General features: G+C 37.7%; 1 protein-coding gene across 1 annotated transcript in view; it reads right to left on the bottom strand.

Moving 5' to 3' along the window:
- The window catches only part of STT3B (STT3 oligosaccharyltransferase complex catalytic subunit B), a 49,612-nt gene that overhangs the window by 22,690 nt on the left and 6,888 nt on the right, over positions 1-20,034 (bottom strand). The window contains exons 2-4 of the mRNA XM_040550448.1: positions 6,311-6,419; positions 4,289-4,576; positions 2,520-2,585 (exon numbers count right to left, since the gene is read on the bottom strand). Of these exons, the coding sequence (XP_040406382.1) occupies positions 2,520-2,585; positions 4,289-4,576; positions 6,311-6,419 (463 nt within the window). The remainder of the gene's footprint in view (positions 1-2,519; positions 2,586-4,288; positions 4,577-6,310; positions 6,420-20,034) is intronic.

Here is a 20,034-nt window from a genome sequence, read left to right as displayed (position 1 = left end):
TCTACATAGGCTATTTAATTTACTGAGAGAAAACATTACACAAAGACAGGCAAAACAACAGAATGAGAACAAATGTGTAATTAGGATGTTGTCATATTTAGGTAAAGGTTCGAATGATACAGGTAGCAGACAGTTTGTATAGACTAGAAACTTGCACCTCTAATTAACACCTATTCTCTAATTATTGAGATATTAAACCAGATCTACACCCTGAAGATTGCATTGGACTGAAGATACACTTTGAAATTTTCAAATATATCTGAGGTTTCCTCATAGACAAATGGAGTGGAAAACTGCCATTACTCCTACAAAGTCAGCCTCAATGTAAAGGTTTGTTTTATGACCCCCTCATCATAAAGAGGCATCTGAAACAAACAAAGCTGATGTCAAATAAATGTTAAAAATATAAATGCAAGAAAAAAAACCTTCTCCTTTTTTAACGCAATGCTGTAGAATGAGTCATATTACCACTGTGAGTTAGGTATACAGTTTAAGCAGATTTAGATATTAAAAAAGACATCTGTCGGTGCATGCAATATACATTTGCCTTTCAAGGAGCTGTTCCCCAAACTCCCCATGCAAAGAAAGGCTCTTACTTCCTCAAAATTGTGATTTAATTTTCAACTTACACTGAAAAGATTACAATTTCCATCGAAGAAAGACAAATGAATTCTATATAATGGATATTAAAATTATGCTCTGCCCTGAAAATTTATCTAAGTGCAATGCCTAAGAGGGCATCTCAACAAAACACTTCTGCAAAAGAAAACACAGTATATGGAAAGCCACCACCAGGGATGAAGCAGGTGCACTCCATAAGCAATAAATTTCTATCATCTAATCACTGATGCTAGTCTATGGACAAATCTTAACCTTTCTAGTTGACAGGAAAGGAAGATAAAAAGAAAAAAGTAACATCAATTTACATTAAGACTTGGAATGTCGTAATGACGACACTGATTCTCTAAGTTGTCACCACACACTCTAGATTGCATCCCTTCCTTCTCAAAGGGTTCCACAGACCAAGACCAGACTAAGATGAGGAGAACCTGCTATTCTGTGATTTTTTTTAGCAGTAAAATTGTAAAAACAAAGAAGTGCATATTATCTGCATATTTCTGAACAACATTTTTAGAGGATCTTGCCAATAAATAGACATGATATAAAAGACTCTGTGGTCTGTCAACGTAACAATTCAAAACCTTATTTGCCTGACCTTGTATTACACACAGTTCTGTACCAAACCTACAGGATCCCTTCGCTGCAATGCAACATAAACAGCTATGTTATGTATGAAGAAGTGGCTGCTTATTTACTGACTCAGCAGAAAGAAAGAGAGGGAGGAAAGAAACGGGAGGAAATAAATGTACTCTTAACAGGAGATAGCTACGCTCTTTGGTGACACATATAGGGCTATTTCTTTCTGTTTTAACAGCAAAAAATCTTACAGAAAACCCAATGAATGTTAAAACTAGAGGAAATTTAGGCAGCATCCAGACAACCTCTGAATTAGTCCTGTATTTTAAATTAAGGCATGCAAAATAATTTGTAAGTTCCTTTGTCATGCAAGCCTAGTTACCTGGCTGTGGAAAAGCAGCATTTGAGACCTCCATCTTAACAAGACCATACAATTACCTCATTGTCTCACCATTGGAAGGTAATTTATTTTAATTTTGATTTAATATTTTGAAGCTAATTTATCATATAGCCACACATACACACACAAAAAGTATCAGTTAGAGGAGAAGTGACCTTTGACTTATTTGTACAGGAAAAATCTTTGAGTCTAACATTTCAGAAGGAGAGAGAGAAAAAAAAAAGAAAAAACAATTCCCTGCATTTTGCTATTAGCTTTATCTCCCCAGTTTTAGTAATGTTTTTTTTTCCCCTTTTGTTAGCCCTTAGGAACGTCTCTACAATAATCTCCATTTTCATAGATCAAGAATGAAGAAGAGACTTTATGATCATTTAATTTGACACTGAATTAATTCAGTATTTTGGTGATAATCTTTACTTTACAGCTTAATTATACCCAGAGAAATAGCTTTCAGATTTATATAAACACAACTTTGTCCATAAATTTATAATATTATAGTGCTTTAGTAATAATGACACAGAGATATATGAATATTAAAACTCCACCTTAAATTATCTGGACCAAAACAGAAATACCACTGAAGAAGAGTATCTATTCATGGCATAGGATGACTTTATAGGTAAAGTTACCGTATTTACTGTTTTGCAAAAATTGCTTTCACTGTATTGAAAAACTTTAAATTTCAAATTATTTATTATGTCTTCTCGCTCATATACTTAAGGTCTTAATAATAAAATGAAAGAATAATTTTACGTTATGGACCCAGCAAAGACTAAAATCTCCTCCTTCTGTCCTTCATTAACATACGAATTAAGTAAGTCCCACTTAAAGAGTTTAGGTATTTCATATATATATATATATATAAAAAATATATATATATATATATATATATAAAAAATATATATATATGTAAAAGGCTTACCATGTAAAAGTAAGATAGACAGCAGCAGATTGTCCAAAAGACCGAACCAGTTTTCACCGACTTCACCTTTAAAAATAACGAAATATTTATGAATAACAAATACTAGATACTATTACAAAATTTCATTCCAAAACAGCTGTCATGAGGACTTCTATAGTACATAACAGATTATATTTGTATCTTTCCAAACTGATATCCGTAAAACCAAACCACAAGTGCAATTCATTGACAGACAGGACAGCTTACACCTCTTTCTCTAGATAATGCAGAGACAGGACGCAATGCCACTGTGTACTTTGTGATCCAAAATAGAAGAGTAGCTGCAATGCTTCTGTGCTACTTTCTCTGAGACATCAGACTACATTATAATTGTGAGTGTAGAGCATCCATGGCTTCCTTTGTCTGGAATCAGACCCAACACTGCAATTTTAAAGAGCTATCCTGTAATTCTGAAAAACTCACTTAAAGTTAGTGAAAACATCCAGATACTACTAAAGGCTTAGAGAGATCCATGAACTGGACCAGGAGTATGATTTCGTCCAAAACTGATAGTGGTGACTGTGGTGAGGGAAAAGAGGAATGAAAAATGCTAAGAAGTTAACAATAAAACATGTTTGATTCACACAATTCTACAAGAGTTTATGTAAACATCATTGCAGTATGCAGTCTAGTTAAATACACGAGTTCCGTAATAACAGGTAACTGCTATTATGTCTTAGCTATTAAAATGACCATGGGTTGATTCTACTGTTATTGGTAACAGTATACCTTTACAGCTGCAGTTTAAGCCCAAATTAAAAAAAAAAATCATTAGAGGACCTTTCTTCAGAACCTGCACTTAATTATCACCTGTAGCTAAATAATGAAAAATTTCGATTTCTTTCTATTATATTGCTTCTAACAATATCCCAACTCTGAAATACTCTGAAGCTAAGAAGACTTGCAAGTATGTATTTACTTCTGAGAACTCAAACTTTCGACAAACCATGGGAAAAGCTGTAACTACTGCATACATACAACCCATGGAGACACTCAGTACGAAAAGTACATACACTAAAGGAAGGCACAAGGAACAGTACCATACTGTGTCCATGCTGCTATTTCCAAAATAGATACAACAGTCCAGAAATACTCCATTTTGTTTAAACCCCTTCTTTCACACAGGACTACGTGGCAGATGCAGTTCTACATGGAGGTTAAGGAATGACAGGCAATATGCACGAACAAGTAGGCTAATTAAAAAACATTAGACTGTTACACATTTTTTAAGCATGCAAGCAGTATGAATACCTCGCTCTGTGGACAGCTTTAGGCATGTAAGTTGGATGCCTAAGTCAAAGTCCAGACACATAGTCAACAGCTTCTCCAGATGACAATTCAAAGGACTTTATATTGAGAGTCTACTGCTTTTTACCAGCTAAATAAGGAGGCTAAAGTTTCATGCTCACATAATACCAATATAACCAAACTGAAAAACGAAAGCAACCCTACTGTTTGCTTTAAACTTATAGATTCATTGCTATTGCCGTTACTACAGGACACACATACTTCAGTTGAACGGTACTTTTACATAATAAATAAACTGAAGAGTGTTATCATGGAGTGGTTCAGGCCATGTGACTTCTCAGTACTCGCCTGATCCACGGCCAAGGGGAAGAGAGATGAGAGGGAACAAAATGAGAATTCAATGGATGCTAAGAAAAATCAGTCATTTGGTTGGAGGAGGAACCAAAAACCTTTCCAAAGCAAAAGACTCATCAATTACTTACCCATAAATAGTATGTGAACTGCAGTGCAAAAATAGCTATGCCTTCATTGTCAAACGATCCTGCTACTGATCGAGATATGTAACCTGGAACTATGGCAATAAAACAGGCAGCTAAAAGCCCTGCTCCCTGGTTCCACAGTTCTCTGGTGAGCAGGAAAGTAGAAATAGCTGTAAGGCCGCTAAAAACTGGTGCTAGGAACACACATACGTCTCTTATATGGACTGTCACATTAAGCATATTTAAAATCCAATGTATAAGGCCTGCTGTCACCATCAGTCCTGGGTATACCTAAAGGGAGAAAAAAACATACTATATTATTGCAGAAAATGATCATGGTAAGTTTACTTGCATATAATTTGCAATGAAATACAATCACTTCTTAAGCTGATACAAGCAATGAGTAGGTGAAGCTAATGGAATTATTTTAACATTACTTTAATTATATTTTGACAACACTGCTGAATACCAGAGGTCCTTTAAATTTTACCCAAATGCTAACAATTACATATAATCCATTTTCTAAATGAATAAGCAGCACATAGATAATATCCTATCTTGCCTGACATTTATCACATAATGAGAATTTGTATCACATAATGAGAATTCCAGGTATGGAATCAGAAGCTAAAGTTTGCAAGAGAATTTCAAGCCAGCTAACAGCTTTAAGGAAAAAAAAAGAACCAAAACAAGAAACCATACAACGTTCCCTAGCCATATTCAATTTTCACCTTAATATACCATGCTGTTCATTTATTTCTCGTTATGCATAGAGAAAGAAAATATACATTGAGGTTTTTAAGTAGAAAAGCTGACTGACTGACAGTTGAGTATTATGTATTTGCAAGCTATCTGTAGACACCTTGGAGGATTAAAATAAAGTCCTACAATACTGAGTTAAGATGTCCTCCAGGAAAGAGTAGTATAGATACAAATCTATTGAGCCTATCATAGAATATTGGAGACCACTGAAATATTCTTAATAGGAATTCTACCCTTCCACATTTATCAACATAAGAAAAATCGATATGTAGTAGGAAACTTAATATGGACTTCAACTGCCTTAGTTTCTTTTGAAAGCTAAGAAGAGCTTTGTGCTAAATTAAATTAACAGATGATAAGATGTTCTTCTGCATATATCGTGGAGACATGGTTTTCAAGACAAACTATTAAAACATAATATACTATGTGACTTGCAAAATAAAGCATACAATCAAAATTTTAATTTAAATTTCTAAGGCTTTTTATGTTATATAAGACAAGTATGTAAAAAAAAAAAAGAAGCGTGCCATAAGCATCCCTAAAATACTAAAATGAATGGTGATCTAATTGTTACAAAAAGCTCTGTGAATGAATTTAAACGGTATGTCCTATAATTAAAAAGTTTTAATGCACTGTCAAGGTTAGATGTGGCTGTGTTACTAAAGCCACTCTACTACTGAACTCTATTTGTACTGTGATTTGGTATTTTTTCTTATACCTTTCCTGTTTTATAACTTGCATTGACACCAATCTTAGCCGCTCCTTAGACACTTCACTTCATACATGTCTCCCGCTTAGTTTCAAAAGGTCTTTTTTTCAGTGAAATCCTAACATTTTCCATATTCAGATGGCTACCGCTCAACACATACCACTGGCTTAAAGTTTGTGTCTTAAGAGAGAAAGAGAGAACTGTTTTTCAATTTAAATTTTCTTTTTTAAGTACCACTATGCAATGTTTTCCCCAAACATGAAAATCAGAATTACAGGAGTCATAAAATCCCTATTTATTATTATCAGAAATTCAGGTGTAAAAAGGTAAAACCCAGTTTCTTGTTCACGGTATGTTGTTGGATAGGACTAATGCATGTTGACTTACTGTCTTAGTTATTACAGCTAAAAATTAAAAACATAGTTATTCCCTCAACAGCAATTTGACAATTAAAAGTATATTCCATTAAGATCCTCCTTTTATCGATGTCAAAGTTGTATTTAAAGTTCAACAAAATTATTACAAAGTCATCTTTAAGTTATTACAATACTTACAGTTCCACCTACTATTCTTCCCAGTGGGTACCATGCTCTTTCATCAAACCAATTTAAAAATTCATAAAACCCATGGGATGCAAGATGATGTGTTGATCTATAGTTAAACCTAGAAAGAAAGAGAAGAAAATTGGGGGAGGGAATAAAAATCAAGAACCTTAAGTCCTCTTTTTTCTACTATCTAGAAAGTAATTAAACTTTAACATCTCATTTACTGTACAACATTCCTCTCTAAATCTATAGAGTTTTAAAACAAATTACCAAGCTCTCTCAGTTATTAACCACCATATTTTCTTCACTTCTACAGCCAGTGCATATACACAGGTGAAATGCCACAGCCTTTGTTTTGGTAAACATTAAGAAGTTTTCTATGACTCTGACACACACCTCCGTCACTTTCTGCATACTCTTCTAAAACTAGTATTGTGTTAACCAATGATTTACCACATCCAGAATACCACTTAAGCAGAATTAAGACCATGGAAGAATTAAGGCAAGACTTCTGAGACAGGATAGCTACCCAGTACATCTGCTGCTGCTCTGTTTCATGTAATGTTGAAAGCCGAAGTAAAATAATAATATGGAACGAAGGCAGCCTATTTGTTTAAACAATTATGAACATAATGGCCCCTGCACAATCCCTTCTTTCAATCAAAAGAATCTATACAACACAGAATCTCTGTAGATGAAGTTTCACCTCCAGCTGGTACACGTTCTCTGCTGCAGGAAGTTTCTTGCATAATGAAAGCCTTTCCATGTGTACCTTCGCTTCAGTCCCACCACCCATAAAACATTAAAAAGCATACACAGATTGCTATCAATGCACTAAACTTCCGATTTCCTGGCAAATAATTAATTCTTCCAAGTTTCTCAAACTTCAGACAGCAGAACTTTTTAACTATTACAAAATACATTCATTCTGCAAATGAAATCAAGACTACTGTGAGTGCATGTTATCCAGAACTGCAACCTGTACATGAGTATTCAAAAGCCAAACCAACAAGGTTATTGATAACAATGCTGTACAGTTTTGAGGAAAACAAACAAAACCAACAAAAACAAACAAACAAAACCGCAACCAGCAAGCCAACATTAGGCTTCAAAAAGCCTGGGAAAATGCCACTTCTAAGGCAAGCAACTTCCATCAACGCAACCCTCCTAATAGACATTCCAATGGGTATTTAAGTTAAAAATATGAAATTTGGTAGTTAAAGAAGCATTAAAGATTAATTCTTTTGTTAAGTACAAGTCAGGTGACAAGATGGAATACTGTATCAGACACCAGGATAGATGGGCAAGCCACCATGGAAGACTTCTAATTACACTCAGCATTCAAGGCTAGAGAAGCTTACATGTATTTGTCCTTTTGTCTATTTCCTGAAAGTATCTATTTATACCAGTAACACGCATCACTTTAACACCAAATTAAAAATTACATTCAGCTCTTTCGTATAACTAGGCTCCCCAAAATATCACTGGTTTACTTTAAATTAATTCATTTCACCAGAATAAAGCTAATGTCACTCAAGACATCAAGTCCCATCAAGCTCCTACTTGTTTAATCAGCAGAACAAGTCTAATAGGTGAACTACAACCACAAGGAGGTTATGAGCAGACTTCGTCTACACAGCAAAAGAACAAAAAGAATTGAAATTCAAGTCCAGATGTCAGCAAACCTGGGTGTTTCACTCATTGAACTGTCACAGCATCAGTCAAGTGACATAAAAAAGTGCGGTATTTTCAGGAAAACTCTCCTGCATGGTAAATACGCAGTTATACACGATATATTAACCGATAAAACTGTGGACCTTCAGCAGTAATTAGCTGTGTAAGAATATTCACATAAACAACAGTCATTCTGACCTAGAAATCTGTTTATCAAACAGCAATATGACATTTGCTTCTTCTAAGCCTGCAACTATTCCCATTTGACTAGATTTCTAAATATTAATTAATTCTTCAGTTCTGAACTGTCAAGTGTAATATGATTTATGAAATGCTGTACCTGTAAAATTAGCCCTTATCTTAGTGTAGCAAGGTTTGTTGTTAATTTGTTTAGTGCCAAGTGCCTTCAGCACCGTGCGAGACAAAGCAGGAGCTGTACAGACCGCAAGATGCACGCACTCCAGCCAGTGATGGACCTGACCTAAAACACAGCAAAAACCCACTCACCACTGCTATCCTAGGACACTAAAAAGGGAACAAGAAAGGTAATGGTTACTAACATGGATTACTGTCGATTTTTTAAGTCATGACTCAAACTCACACAGGCTAAACGTTTCCTTTTATAACATTGAAAGATCAGTTAAATGAAATAGGCAAGAAGAATAATATTGACATTCCCCTCATGTTTCGAACTAGTAAAGCTTCGTAACTGACTTCAGAGGGATGCGAACAACTGTCTTGTGCTTTGGCAGCATCCCATTAAGTCTTTAATAAGAATGAATTACTAAAAATTGAATGCAACATAACAGCATTTCTACTTTTATCACTTAAAATGGAAGAATTTAATCTTCCCTCCAAACCCTTTTTTGGTCAGATACAAATCTATTAAACCCCTCCTTTAGAAAAGTGATTGATTCTTTTGCCATGAATTTAAAGCATACAGAGACAGCTGGGACTGTCTTTATAGCAGAAATGGTTAGAAATTATACGGGTTGGTTAATTTTTCACTGTGGGAAGACCTCTAGGTAGACCAAGAAATGCCCTTCTGACCACAGAAACCTACATTAAAAAAGTATTTAGAAGCTTAACTACAGTACCTCACTTTGACTTCAGAGCAAAAAAGTGTTCACTTCCCCTCCCAGCAGGTAACCTGCTACCAAAAAGAAATATGCACGCAAACATATGCATAGGTAAGGAGAAACCCACTGAGTAATGCTGCACGAGGGCCAGCTTCAGGTACTGACAAAGCAGCAGCAATGGGCAGCGTACAGACAACTGCACATGATGCGAGTACTATGCTCCATAGTACTTACCCACTTCCTAGGAGGCTACTCCTTCAGGGACACGTCTGAACCCTGTAAAACCCTTTCCCTGTTGGCTAGAATAGAGAGAGACAACAGCAGCACATACTGCAAACACTCATCATACAACGCTCTCACTGTCTTGGTACTTCATAAATTGTGTATCGTATTTCCACAGCAGTGCTGTTACGGTATCTGTAACTACTGATGGGTTTCACAGGGGCACAGAAGAGCCCTGGGAAGTAGCAGCAGGTGAGCTTTTTGGTTGTGCCCACATCCTGGAGATCAAGGGGCTGCAGCTGAGGGAGGAATCAGAATGAAGACAAGGACAGCCTGTGCTGCGCTGGGGTGGCACTGCTCAGCTTTGGGTGCCACTCACAGTCTTCCCCAGTTCCTCCACCCCCAGCAGCAAGAAATGGGGATAGAGACACTGAGGGATTTTATCCAACCTGCTCCCCGGCTGGTTAGAGATTAGCCAAGGTGACAACCAGAACCAGAGGAAGCTGCTGGTTACGGTGACTGAACAGGATGTGGTACTATGAGACAGGACCGGGCTGAAGGAAAGGAGGATTCCTGTCCTCCCACCCTCAGCCATCTATCTTGAGGTATGGGAACTGTTCACCCACCTCCCAAGGCTCTCCCTCCCACCCACCTCCCAAGGCTCTCCCTCCTCCCTTTAAGCCAAGTCAATGTGAGACAGACCTGAGAAGAATGAAAAACAAAATTATTTGAAGCACATGCCTAATTAAGAACTTAGCTCCAGAGCCTGAGATGAATATTCACATTCTCAGCTCACGACGTGAAAAAGATGCATGCTCGCTAACAGTCAGCGAAGAAGAGCTCTTGTGGACCTGACTGGCTGAACACCAGCATGTGCTGACTTTTCTTATTGTAGCTGACATTCCGGGAGGAAAATGATGCTCTGCTGTTCTCCTTGCCTCTTTCTGTCAGGTCTGTAGTTTGAATTGCCTCCTCCTCCTCCTCCAAGCTAAATTTTGAAGGAATCAAACAATCCTCTTTGTAGGTTTCAGAATAAGAAGTCCCAGTTACCAAATTAGCCTGGTATTCTAGTTTGAACCTTTTGGGGGATGCAAAGAATGACAAAGAAGTGATCACAAAGAAGATGCTCTATGCACGCTACTATTAATTTTGCAGCACTACTGGAGATATCTATATTACAGCAGGTTCAGCAGACAACTGAAGATGAGTCAATAAAGATACAGTTCTCATTTTCAAAGCATATTTTAGTTTCAGCTTACAACAGAGCACAAGCAGCAACAGCAAAATAACTGAGCAAAGGCAGTTTCTCTTTTAGTAGCAACATTAATTTGGAAACTTAACTAGGCAACTTGCAAAATAAAGCCTCTGGAGTTTTCAGTTATATGTTATGTACTGCTAATACCAAATCTTAACTATCTGTTCATGCTCGGGTTTAATTTTTATTCCACCCTGTGAACTGCTTTTTTGATGATACAAAGTAATGCTGTAAGATGATTAGTTAGTGCTATTCACAGCGATTACTTGCTATATCCAGGAGCTATGGAACTCTGCAGCACTCCGCAGCAACAATTACTGCTATATTTGTAAGGAGAAATCTTTGGCTTTGACATTCCTAAGTTTAGTACTTCCTTGACAAAAGTACTATTTAAGGTGAATATTCAAATAAAGTTCAGCTTATTCAGAAAGTACGAACACGTAGGAAGAGAGAGCACATGTAGCGCAGCAATGCAGTTACTTCATCCAGATCTTAGCAACATTTAAGGCAAATTACACTGATGGTGGTGAAATGAAGTTGACCCTTCCATTACACCAGAGGCCAAGACCAGTGTTGCTTCTTGTGGGAATGCTGCCGATTGCCTAAATACTGCCAGTTTCATGCTACTACTGCCTCATCATCTAGACTTTTTATCTGGCGTTTACAGCCATCTGAGAATATGTAATCTCCTTACCAGCAGAATTTGTTGAATATTTTCTAAGCCTGCGTTTATAAAGGCTTCTGTGCACTGAAGTCCTCATCTGCAGATGCACAAAATTTTCACATCTGCAAATTCAGAAAGATGACATGATACAAACCAACTGTGAACGTTACAAGCTATCTGAACAATCCTAGGAGTCAGATTTTAATGCAAATGTAGAATCAATTCTGCAATACAGCATCTAATTAGAGACAGCTAGTCTAGATTCTTGGAAAAGATTGTCGCAGATTGACTCCAAATCTGACATATTCTTTACATCCGAAGGAAGAATTTATTCAGTGCAATATTTTTATGGAAAATCTAATGAGAAAGTTCAGTAACTTCCACTGAAATGAAGAAACATACACACAGCATTTTATATCAAGTTTTAAAACACCTGCTTGCCTCCATATTATACTAGGAGCACATTGTGATGGAAGTCTTATTGGGAAGTCTTTAGCTACAAACTGGAAATTATCACGAGTTCTGCGTATTTTTTTTAAATGGAAATACAGTATCCTACGGATCACATAATTAATTTAATTCACTACAGCAGTGTTATTTCTCATCATAAAAACTCTTGTGTTCAGTTCATAACCCTAAAAGAGCATATACGCCCTTTAAAGCCAGTTTCAAGGTCAGAATTTTGTGTCAGCAATACCTATAGGCCAACACTCTTATGATAGATGAAGAGCCTTTCCTACTGCCAAAACCAAGGTGTTACAGACATCACGTTGAGAATGGAGGAACCGAGATGTACACGTGCAAGGATCATTGTGATGATTGAGATGCCACCATTGAGATGGTGGCTGGTCTTCAGTTCACCTGTGCCGAGGCTGACAAAATTCTGCAAAATGGAAGAGCAACCAGGCAGTTTTATTTCAGAAGAAACTCATGTTCCTTTCTTTGCAACTGAGAGCTGATGTCAGCTGAATGGTTTTATTAGGTCTTAAATCTAACACAAACATAAGATACACCACATGAATTGCCCCCAGTTAGAACATTTATATATAATCAAGTATTTATGTGATTACAAATCTTTTTTTTCTGTTATTTCTTTTTGCACTCCTACCAGAGCTTTGTTATCACTTTGCACACTCAGCTGGAGTTTCTGCACCTCGCTGGAAAACAAACATCCAGAAGTCATGAACACATTAACTCTAGCCAGTCTGTCACTGGAGACATGGTACATGCTCACACAGTTCTTACTGAAGTTGATTGAAAATGCTAATTATTAAGTCAAGTCTGCCAGAAAGTAAAAATAACAGCTTTGACTGGAGTTTAAAGTTGTCCTAATTCTATCCGCGTTAGGGGGGTAAAAGATGACTTTTTGGGATGTTTTAGTCGTTTTATCTGTAAAGATAGGGATATGTAATTTCTCTTTGTATTCTGAGATAAGCCCCAACTAATATGAAGTATTTGGTGAAACCTCTCAAGAGTGTCCTATGTTTAGAGACCCAACTGATCCTTATAGCTTTTGTTGCAAGCAGGGCCATCTGAAAATAGAAATACACATCCTGCAAACTGTCTCCCACAAGTCTCACGTTTGATATACTGATGTAATAAAATGGCAAGATGAAGACGGGTTCTGCAGTGGCGTGACCACCTAACTTCAGAAAAAATGGAAATTCTGAGTTGGAGGAAGATGTACTTTTTTTCCTGTTCCTGGAATTGAGCTGAGCAACTGAACTCTCCCTGTTTGTAACACTATTAGAATAATTTCTGATGGGGAGGAACAGTGAACAGCCTAGGAAGAAACAAAGCTGGATGGCACAACCAAAAGCTAATATTTTTCAGGTGCAACATTCAACCATGCTCAACGTAAACCCTGAAGAATACCAGAATGTGTACAGAAAAACCATTAAAAATAGCCATTAGGAACATCAGAACATCCCTAATGTGTTTAAGAAAGATTACAGCATTCCTGCTGCCACTTCTTGGCATGGTATTTTGACTGCCTGCAATAACATGTCATGCTTAGCAGACGCTAACATCAGGAATTGCATGCTGCCAGTAGCTTAATGATATGAAATGCTACAGCGAGCATACACTCTAACTTCTTTAGAGAGCCCAGGGCATCTTCAATATTTTTGCTAAATAGCTGCAAGCTTTCTAAAGCATTCCATGACCACTCCTTATACTTTTCACACAATCTAGTACATCTGAAGCCACGGTATGCTTCCCATCATCACTGTAGTGGGCGTATATCTGCCTACAGTTTCAGACACTTCCTCTGATGCCTTAAAAGCTTTTTCATGACCTTTTTTCTGTCTTGTTTTTGAACTATTCCATGTCTCAAGGCAAATTATGAAGCAAAGAGTTAGTTTTATCAATACTAAAAGTCATACTTCGCTAGTGAAGTCTGCCTTTCATAACATTTTAGACCTAACAAGAAAGTGATGATTCCATTTTTATTTCAACAGTCAAAATTCCCAAAAGGTTTCAATGATGATTTAAGCAGAATCATTCAGAATTATTGGAGGACAAATTTGAATGCTCATTTTCTTCTCTACTGGAGAAGTACCTCACTGCAGATACTACACTACGTCTGGCATCAATACTGATGGCGATGCTGGTTCCGTATCTTTTGATAGCATCAGCTTCTTAGGAGGCATTACTTCTCTGCTCAGTACAATACTAGTTACCACAAGCTGGAAAGGCACCGGTGTTATGTCTGTTTTTTTCTGAGTGGTATCAGGCTGCTCTGTGTTTCATTAGCCTTGCATCAAGCAACTTTGAAGGCCTTGCATCAAATTCAAGAACATGTTTCTTCTAGATGAAGCAGACTCATGCCGTTAACGTGATGAATGCTGCTTGACTTCAGGAGCTTCCATATTAAAGGCTGGTACATGAGGAGCTGGGTGGCAAAAAGGAATTCAAAAAGGAATTAGCTGAATAATAACATTTTGAGAAGTATTTTTTCCTTGAGGAATATGACACTAGAAATCACTGGGCTGAACAGGAGTGCTTCCAAGGAAGTGACTGGGAGCAGAGGATGGCTCCCAGACCACACTCCATGGTTTTCAACTCCAGAACAAATAGGTGCTTTCACACCTCAACAGCTAGAGTGGACTCTTTTTGAGCTGAGCTAAAACTGCTATCCTGTAGCGAGATCTGATACAGAAATTAGTATTCTTTTCTGAGTAGGTAAGACTTTGAAATGTAGAGTAAAATAAAGGATATGTCTTATTCACTGTGGGTACTTTAAGTATATTTTAACTGTTTCGAAGCATCCATTACAGTCCTCATCTTTATTAAAGATGTAGTAAAGTCATCTAGACACAACAATGCAGCAGCAACTACGGAGGTACTAGCTGCACCGAAATGCGGTGGACCGATTTCATAATCACTTCCCATTAAGTGAAGTCAGTGAAAATAGAAAGTGAAAAGTAGCGACAGCCAGTCTGGACCTAAGGTGACCTGGCAGGCCCTTCCTACGCTGCAGAATACATGAAGTAAATGGGACTCTTAGAAAGGCTGTGCCTCCAAGGTTACTTGAACTGCCTTGCAGCAGTACAAAGAGCAGGTCCAGCTGGAATCAGGCTTTAGATATCAAACCACTTGGTACAGCTTATGCCAGTACACTTTTTTTTGTCAGCTCACAAAACAAAATAATCTAAAGTGTTGTGATTGCATGTCAGCAGTTTAGCTCTGTTTTGCAAGTTAACATAAGGTAGTGTTTCATCCAACATTCTATTCCTTAAATATTTGCTCTTTAGTACATCTCTAATACACTTGCTATTCTTCCTTCTACAGCCAGCTCTCAGTTATCTGAACTCCCTGACTTTGCTTCTTTCAGTTGTCTTTTCTGGTTGTAGATTCTGCTTAGTTCAAGAAGCTGGACCTTTCAGAGTGCACCTGCTCAGTTCCATCTGTTGCGATATCGACTCACTGACTTTTTACGACAATGGATGCTGCAATAATAAAAATTAATGTTTCAGAGTGGATAATACAAAACATCATCAGAGCAGAACCAGACGGTCCACCTGACTCAAACAATTTCTGTCCAGTGACTGAGGTCTGTGTAAGAGACCTAATTTTAACTCTATGTATGTCTGCTCAAATGCTGCTTAACACTTCAGTGACCTGACGCTAGTACATATAAATATTGCATTTTCTGTAACAGAGATAGAGCTGTCTGCAGGACAAACCCAGGAATTGAAGAAATCTAGAGATAAATTTAATTGTGCCCTAAAAGAACAAAGCAGAAAAGGAAAAGGCACGAATAACCCAAACTGCAAATGAGCAGGGAAGGAAAAAAATGATGACACACAACTCTAGGATGCCTTGTACTGGATTACACACACACACAAACACGTTTAACTGTGGCAGTTATCCTTCAACTGAGCTTTGCTAGTTACAAGGAGCGCAGAAGTGCTCCTAATCTGCTTTAGTGCCCAAATCAGGTAACTAGCTTGAATCACAGCTAAAAATCATACCACTCTGAAGATTATTTAAATTTTCACCTGATTTTTCTCTGAAGCAGATTAGGAGCACTCAGTCTATTAATACAGGCCAACAGAATGGACAGCAGCCTCTAGCTGAGGGCTGATGCAGTTCCAAGCTGTTTGTGAAGCGACTGACTACATATTCTCACACTGAAGGAAATCAGTGTGGGGATAGGAGGTCACCAACACGATAAGCAAAGGCCAGGAAAACAATGGAAAGTAGTCTTCATCCTTCCCTGCAACACACAGACAGGAATTTACCTTTCAAACTGTATTTTGCATTCTTGATCCACTTTCAGTGTCTGATTTATTGTCAGAAATAAGTATGGCAAGCAGAATTTAAAGATGTTCTCCCTTACATTTACTTTTTATCTTTCATACAAGGCTAAATCAAAGCAAAAATGCAAGGTTTCACTGAATTTAATTCAACATGTTAGGAATTGCACCTAATGGTTACCACTGTTTCTCTAAAACTATGCACAAGAATCACAAAAGTATAACAACAAAATGTGATTTGCTTTTTATTAGGTATCCTCACAGAAACACTACAGATAAGTGCACTGCAGTGACTACAGTGCTCAGCAGTTAGGAGTATTTATAAGTAATATTACATTCCTGCCACGTACAATGTGAAATTAAAGTTACATGTTTGCTTTCTCATTACATGATGGATTTCTAGTATTGCTTAGCCTTACTATATTATAGCTATCAACTTATTTCACTGTGCTCCTCTGTCATTTTAGATATCTAGTAAAATCCAATTCATATTTAAAAGTAACCTAAATGCTGCTTTTTAAAACCAAAATCGGAGGTGGAGCAATAGTTTTAAATGAGATAAGCTCACTATTACACAGATGTTCTTTGAAGCTGTGATGCCTCTCTGTCACAAATGCTGTTACAGAAATAGTCACAGACTACACCCACCATTCTGTGTCCATGAGCACATCCTTTCCAAAACACATCACCTCCTTGACCAGCTGGCTACATCGGTATGCTATTTGGTAGTTAGATCCCTTCTGGCTTACATTAATGAACAGTAAAAGGTATGAGTTTAATTTCGAATGCAATTTTATTAAACGACAAGTCCCAACTTCAGGTGCAACGCTTCTCCCTTCTCCCCCAGTGCCACATAAAATGGGGTAAGGTAAAACAAACACCTGGCTGCACATGAAAAGGAACTGAGTAAGGGGGATATTAAAGCAAGAGGATCAGTTGCAGTTCAGGCAGGAAAGAAAAGAGGTGTATGGCAGAGGATACGTGAGAGTTGTTGGAAAGGACCTAGCAGAAGTTCTCAAGGGATAGTTCTGAGGTCACATAATCATAAATCTTCTCTCTTCGTTCTCCAGAGATGAATTAAACCGGCTTGTTCAGGACCTTCCATGCTTCAGTCCCCACCAGGCACGATGCCCTCTCAACTCTCTCTCCACAAATGCGCCTTTAAATTAGAAGACTAGAGTTAGCCTTTCTGATTCAGAAAAGGGATTTAGACCCAGATGTCCAACATGTCATGTAACCATTTAAGTAACGATAATCTTATTTCTGAAAGAACATTTAAACATCTACAGCACAGTCGAAGAGCTTTAGCTGAAACCATTGAAATGTTCACCCCCTGAACAACTAAAACAGCATGTTGGTGGATACTCATGGATACTTGAGACCAAATCAAGGTACAAAATAAGCCAGCATAGCAGCTCACTGCCACTGGAAAAGGGGAGCTCCCCTTTTTTGCATCCAGCCACATACCCTGACAACTGCACTTATCGGACTTCTGGGAGTGCTTCAATTTAATAACATGTTAGAGAACTTTTCCAGGAAATGTCCAACAGATGATGGTAACCTTGGGAACCCCACTTAATTAGATGCAAACAGGGCCAATTTATTCCAGTAAAGACACGCCTAGCAGCACCTTGCCATACTGTAGGTATCCAGAGTCAGGCTTTACCCAGAAGATGCTGCACTGCCTTCCTGGAAGTTCTTCCTGGAAGCTCCCTGGAAGTTCTTGAAGGAATCTTTGGAATCACCGTGCACAGGCTTCCCAGGACACAAATGATATATCCACAGGCATTCCAGCACAGATACCGAGATAGAGGACAACACTGCTTGACACCCTGGGTAAAAACTTCACTCAACTAACATTTAAGGCTGTTCTGTGTCTTTCTGTTCCTGCAGATAACCCTGAAAGAAGACAGCAGAGAGCACTGTAAGGAGCACACTGCCACAACATAAAAACATGATGCGCATAGGTGAGTCTGTGCTGAAGTTACTACAGCATGACAGAAACATAAGGAAAATGAACCCTGAAATTGACTTACTAGAGCAAGGCAAAAGCTAGAAAATACAATTCAGTGATGCAAGAGTTACAAGCATGAGGTAACTTGAAACAAAACATATCACCAAAGCTTTACCAAGCAAAAATCAGGCTTTACTTTGGGAGGATGGGAGGGCATTGGTAAAGAAGTAGTGCATTACAAAATTAAAGCAATGCCAGTTCCGTGGCTCCTGAACACAGCAGAGAAAAATTTACATTTGTCATTACCAACAGTAAAATAACACTGACCTGAGATATCACAAATTAAATATTTGCAACAGTCTTAATTTAGTCTCTTCAGTGTCAAAATCCATTTTCTAAATGGCAAATGAAATATTAACATTGTTACAGAGTAAAATTGTGAGAGATCTAAAACAGCTTTTCAAATATTACTTCAGACATTCGACGTCGGAGAAATCATTGTAGTCACCAGGATCAGATAAACCAGTCACAGCACAGTAGCATTACACAACTTTTTGGGAAACTTGAACGCTGCATTGGCTTTAATGATTCTTGTTCTTCGGTAAAGCAAGCCAAAGAGATGACCATTTGCTTCCACTGTTAACATCAATATAATGCCAAAGCTCTAATTTTGTTTCGCTGACTTTCTAAATTGCAACCTTAAGGCATTTTATCTAGTGCCAAAGAAAGAATTACAGGCATTTTAAAGGCCTTTAATAGCCAAATGATAAACTTTAAGTATTTCAACCGTGAAGAAGAAACTGTCTTTTCCAAGATACACATCTGAAACAACTTTTACAAATTCTAAGTTATTCAACTGAACTTCCTAATGTTGCTTGGGATAAATTTAGAGTAGGAAGGAAGCACGTTCAAGATACAGACTAAAATAAGAGCTGGAGCAGAAGACATAAAGAAAGGTATTTAGGACAAGCAGGCTTGTTTTGTTCTGTTTTGCTGCTGCGTCAAGAAAATGCATTCTGCTTTTTCGCAGGCAAGTATTCTTGCCAAAAATGTGGTCTTCCTGATCACCTGTATCATCAAACAGGTGCTTTGCACACCCTAGATTTCCTTCAAACACCCCTCTCTACTGGGAAGACAGGACTAAAAAACAACCAACCAACCAACACAAAAAACCCAACACACTCTTCAAAGCTAAACCAGAAGTAGGCTACAATGTACAGAAAAACAGAAATAAGCAGACTGAAAAAAATAAAGCAAAGAACTCACAAAATGTAGGCTGCCCAGATGTGTGTGCTAGAACAGTTAAAAATGACGTAAGGACATGCTGTTTTTCCTTTCTCCAAAATCCATTTCCCATTCAAACAGGATAGGCGATGCCCATGAATAAGAGAGGCATACAGTGTGCCATCCTTTCTAAAAATGTGTAAATAATACTATATGAAACAGCAATTCCATTAAGAACACCACAAAAAAAAACTACAAACAAACTCGTATCCTCAACTGCAATGTTGTTTCTCAAGGTTTCTGTTTGTTTTAAGTGAGGAAACTTTTGCAAAGGTGTATTACATTTCTATCTCCACGGATTATCGGCTCAACACAACTCTGACGTGCCCTTTAACTAACAAACTAATTTAAGCCATGCAAATAAACTGCTGTAGGAAACAGTACGATGAGTGTTGTAACACCCAGAAATAATTCTCATTACAGTCCACATATCCCAGTAATTTATATCAGATGGGCTCTTTAACACATGACACTGGACTTGAGTCTCCCATAGCGTACAGATATTTTAAATGCCATTTCCTGTTCTTAGAAGCTCTCATGCACAAGCACCCAGTTATTCCTTGTTTAAAATAGCCCATTTCTCTTTCTAAAGCACGGCAATATTGCCTCACTTAATAGCAAGAACTTGGAAGTGTAGGAAGCGCTTAATTCTCCATATGCCAAAGGAGCTTTCACCCAGGGAAAGCAGCAGCAAGTTAAGAAATACAAACAAAATAGATCAGCTTCTGTGTCCATGACCTTAAATTCATTCCTCGGGCTGCTTCAGCTTCTGTAAGGTGTGCTATAACACTAGGATCCATTTCATAGTACCTCTCAAGCCCAGACCTACCAGCTGCTGACA

Source organism: Cygnus olor, chromosome 2 (genome assembly GCF_009769625.2).
Source record: "Cygnus olor isolate bCygOlo1 chromosome 2, bCygOlo1.pri.v2, whole genome shotgun sequence".
NCBI classification, from domain to species: Eukaryota; Metazoa; Chordata; class Aves; order Anseriformes; family Anatidae; genus Cygnus; species Cygnus olor.
Note: the sequence above shows the minus strand (reverse complement) of the source record. Positions and strands in the feature narration are given on the sequence as shown.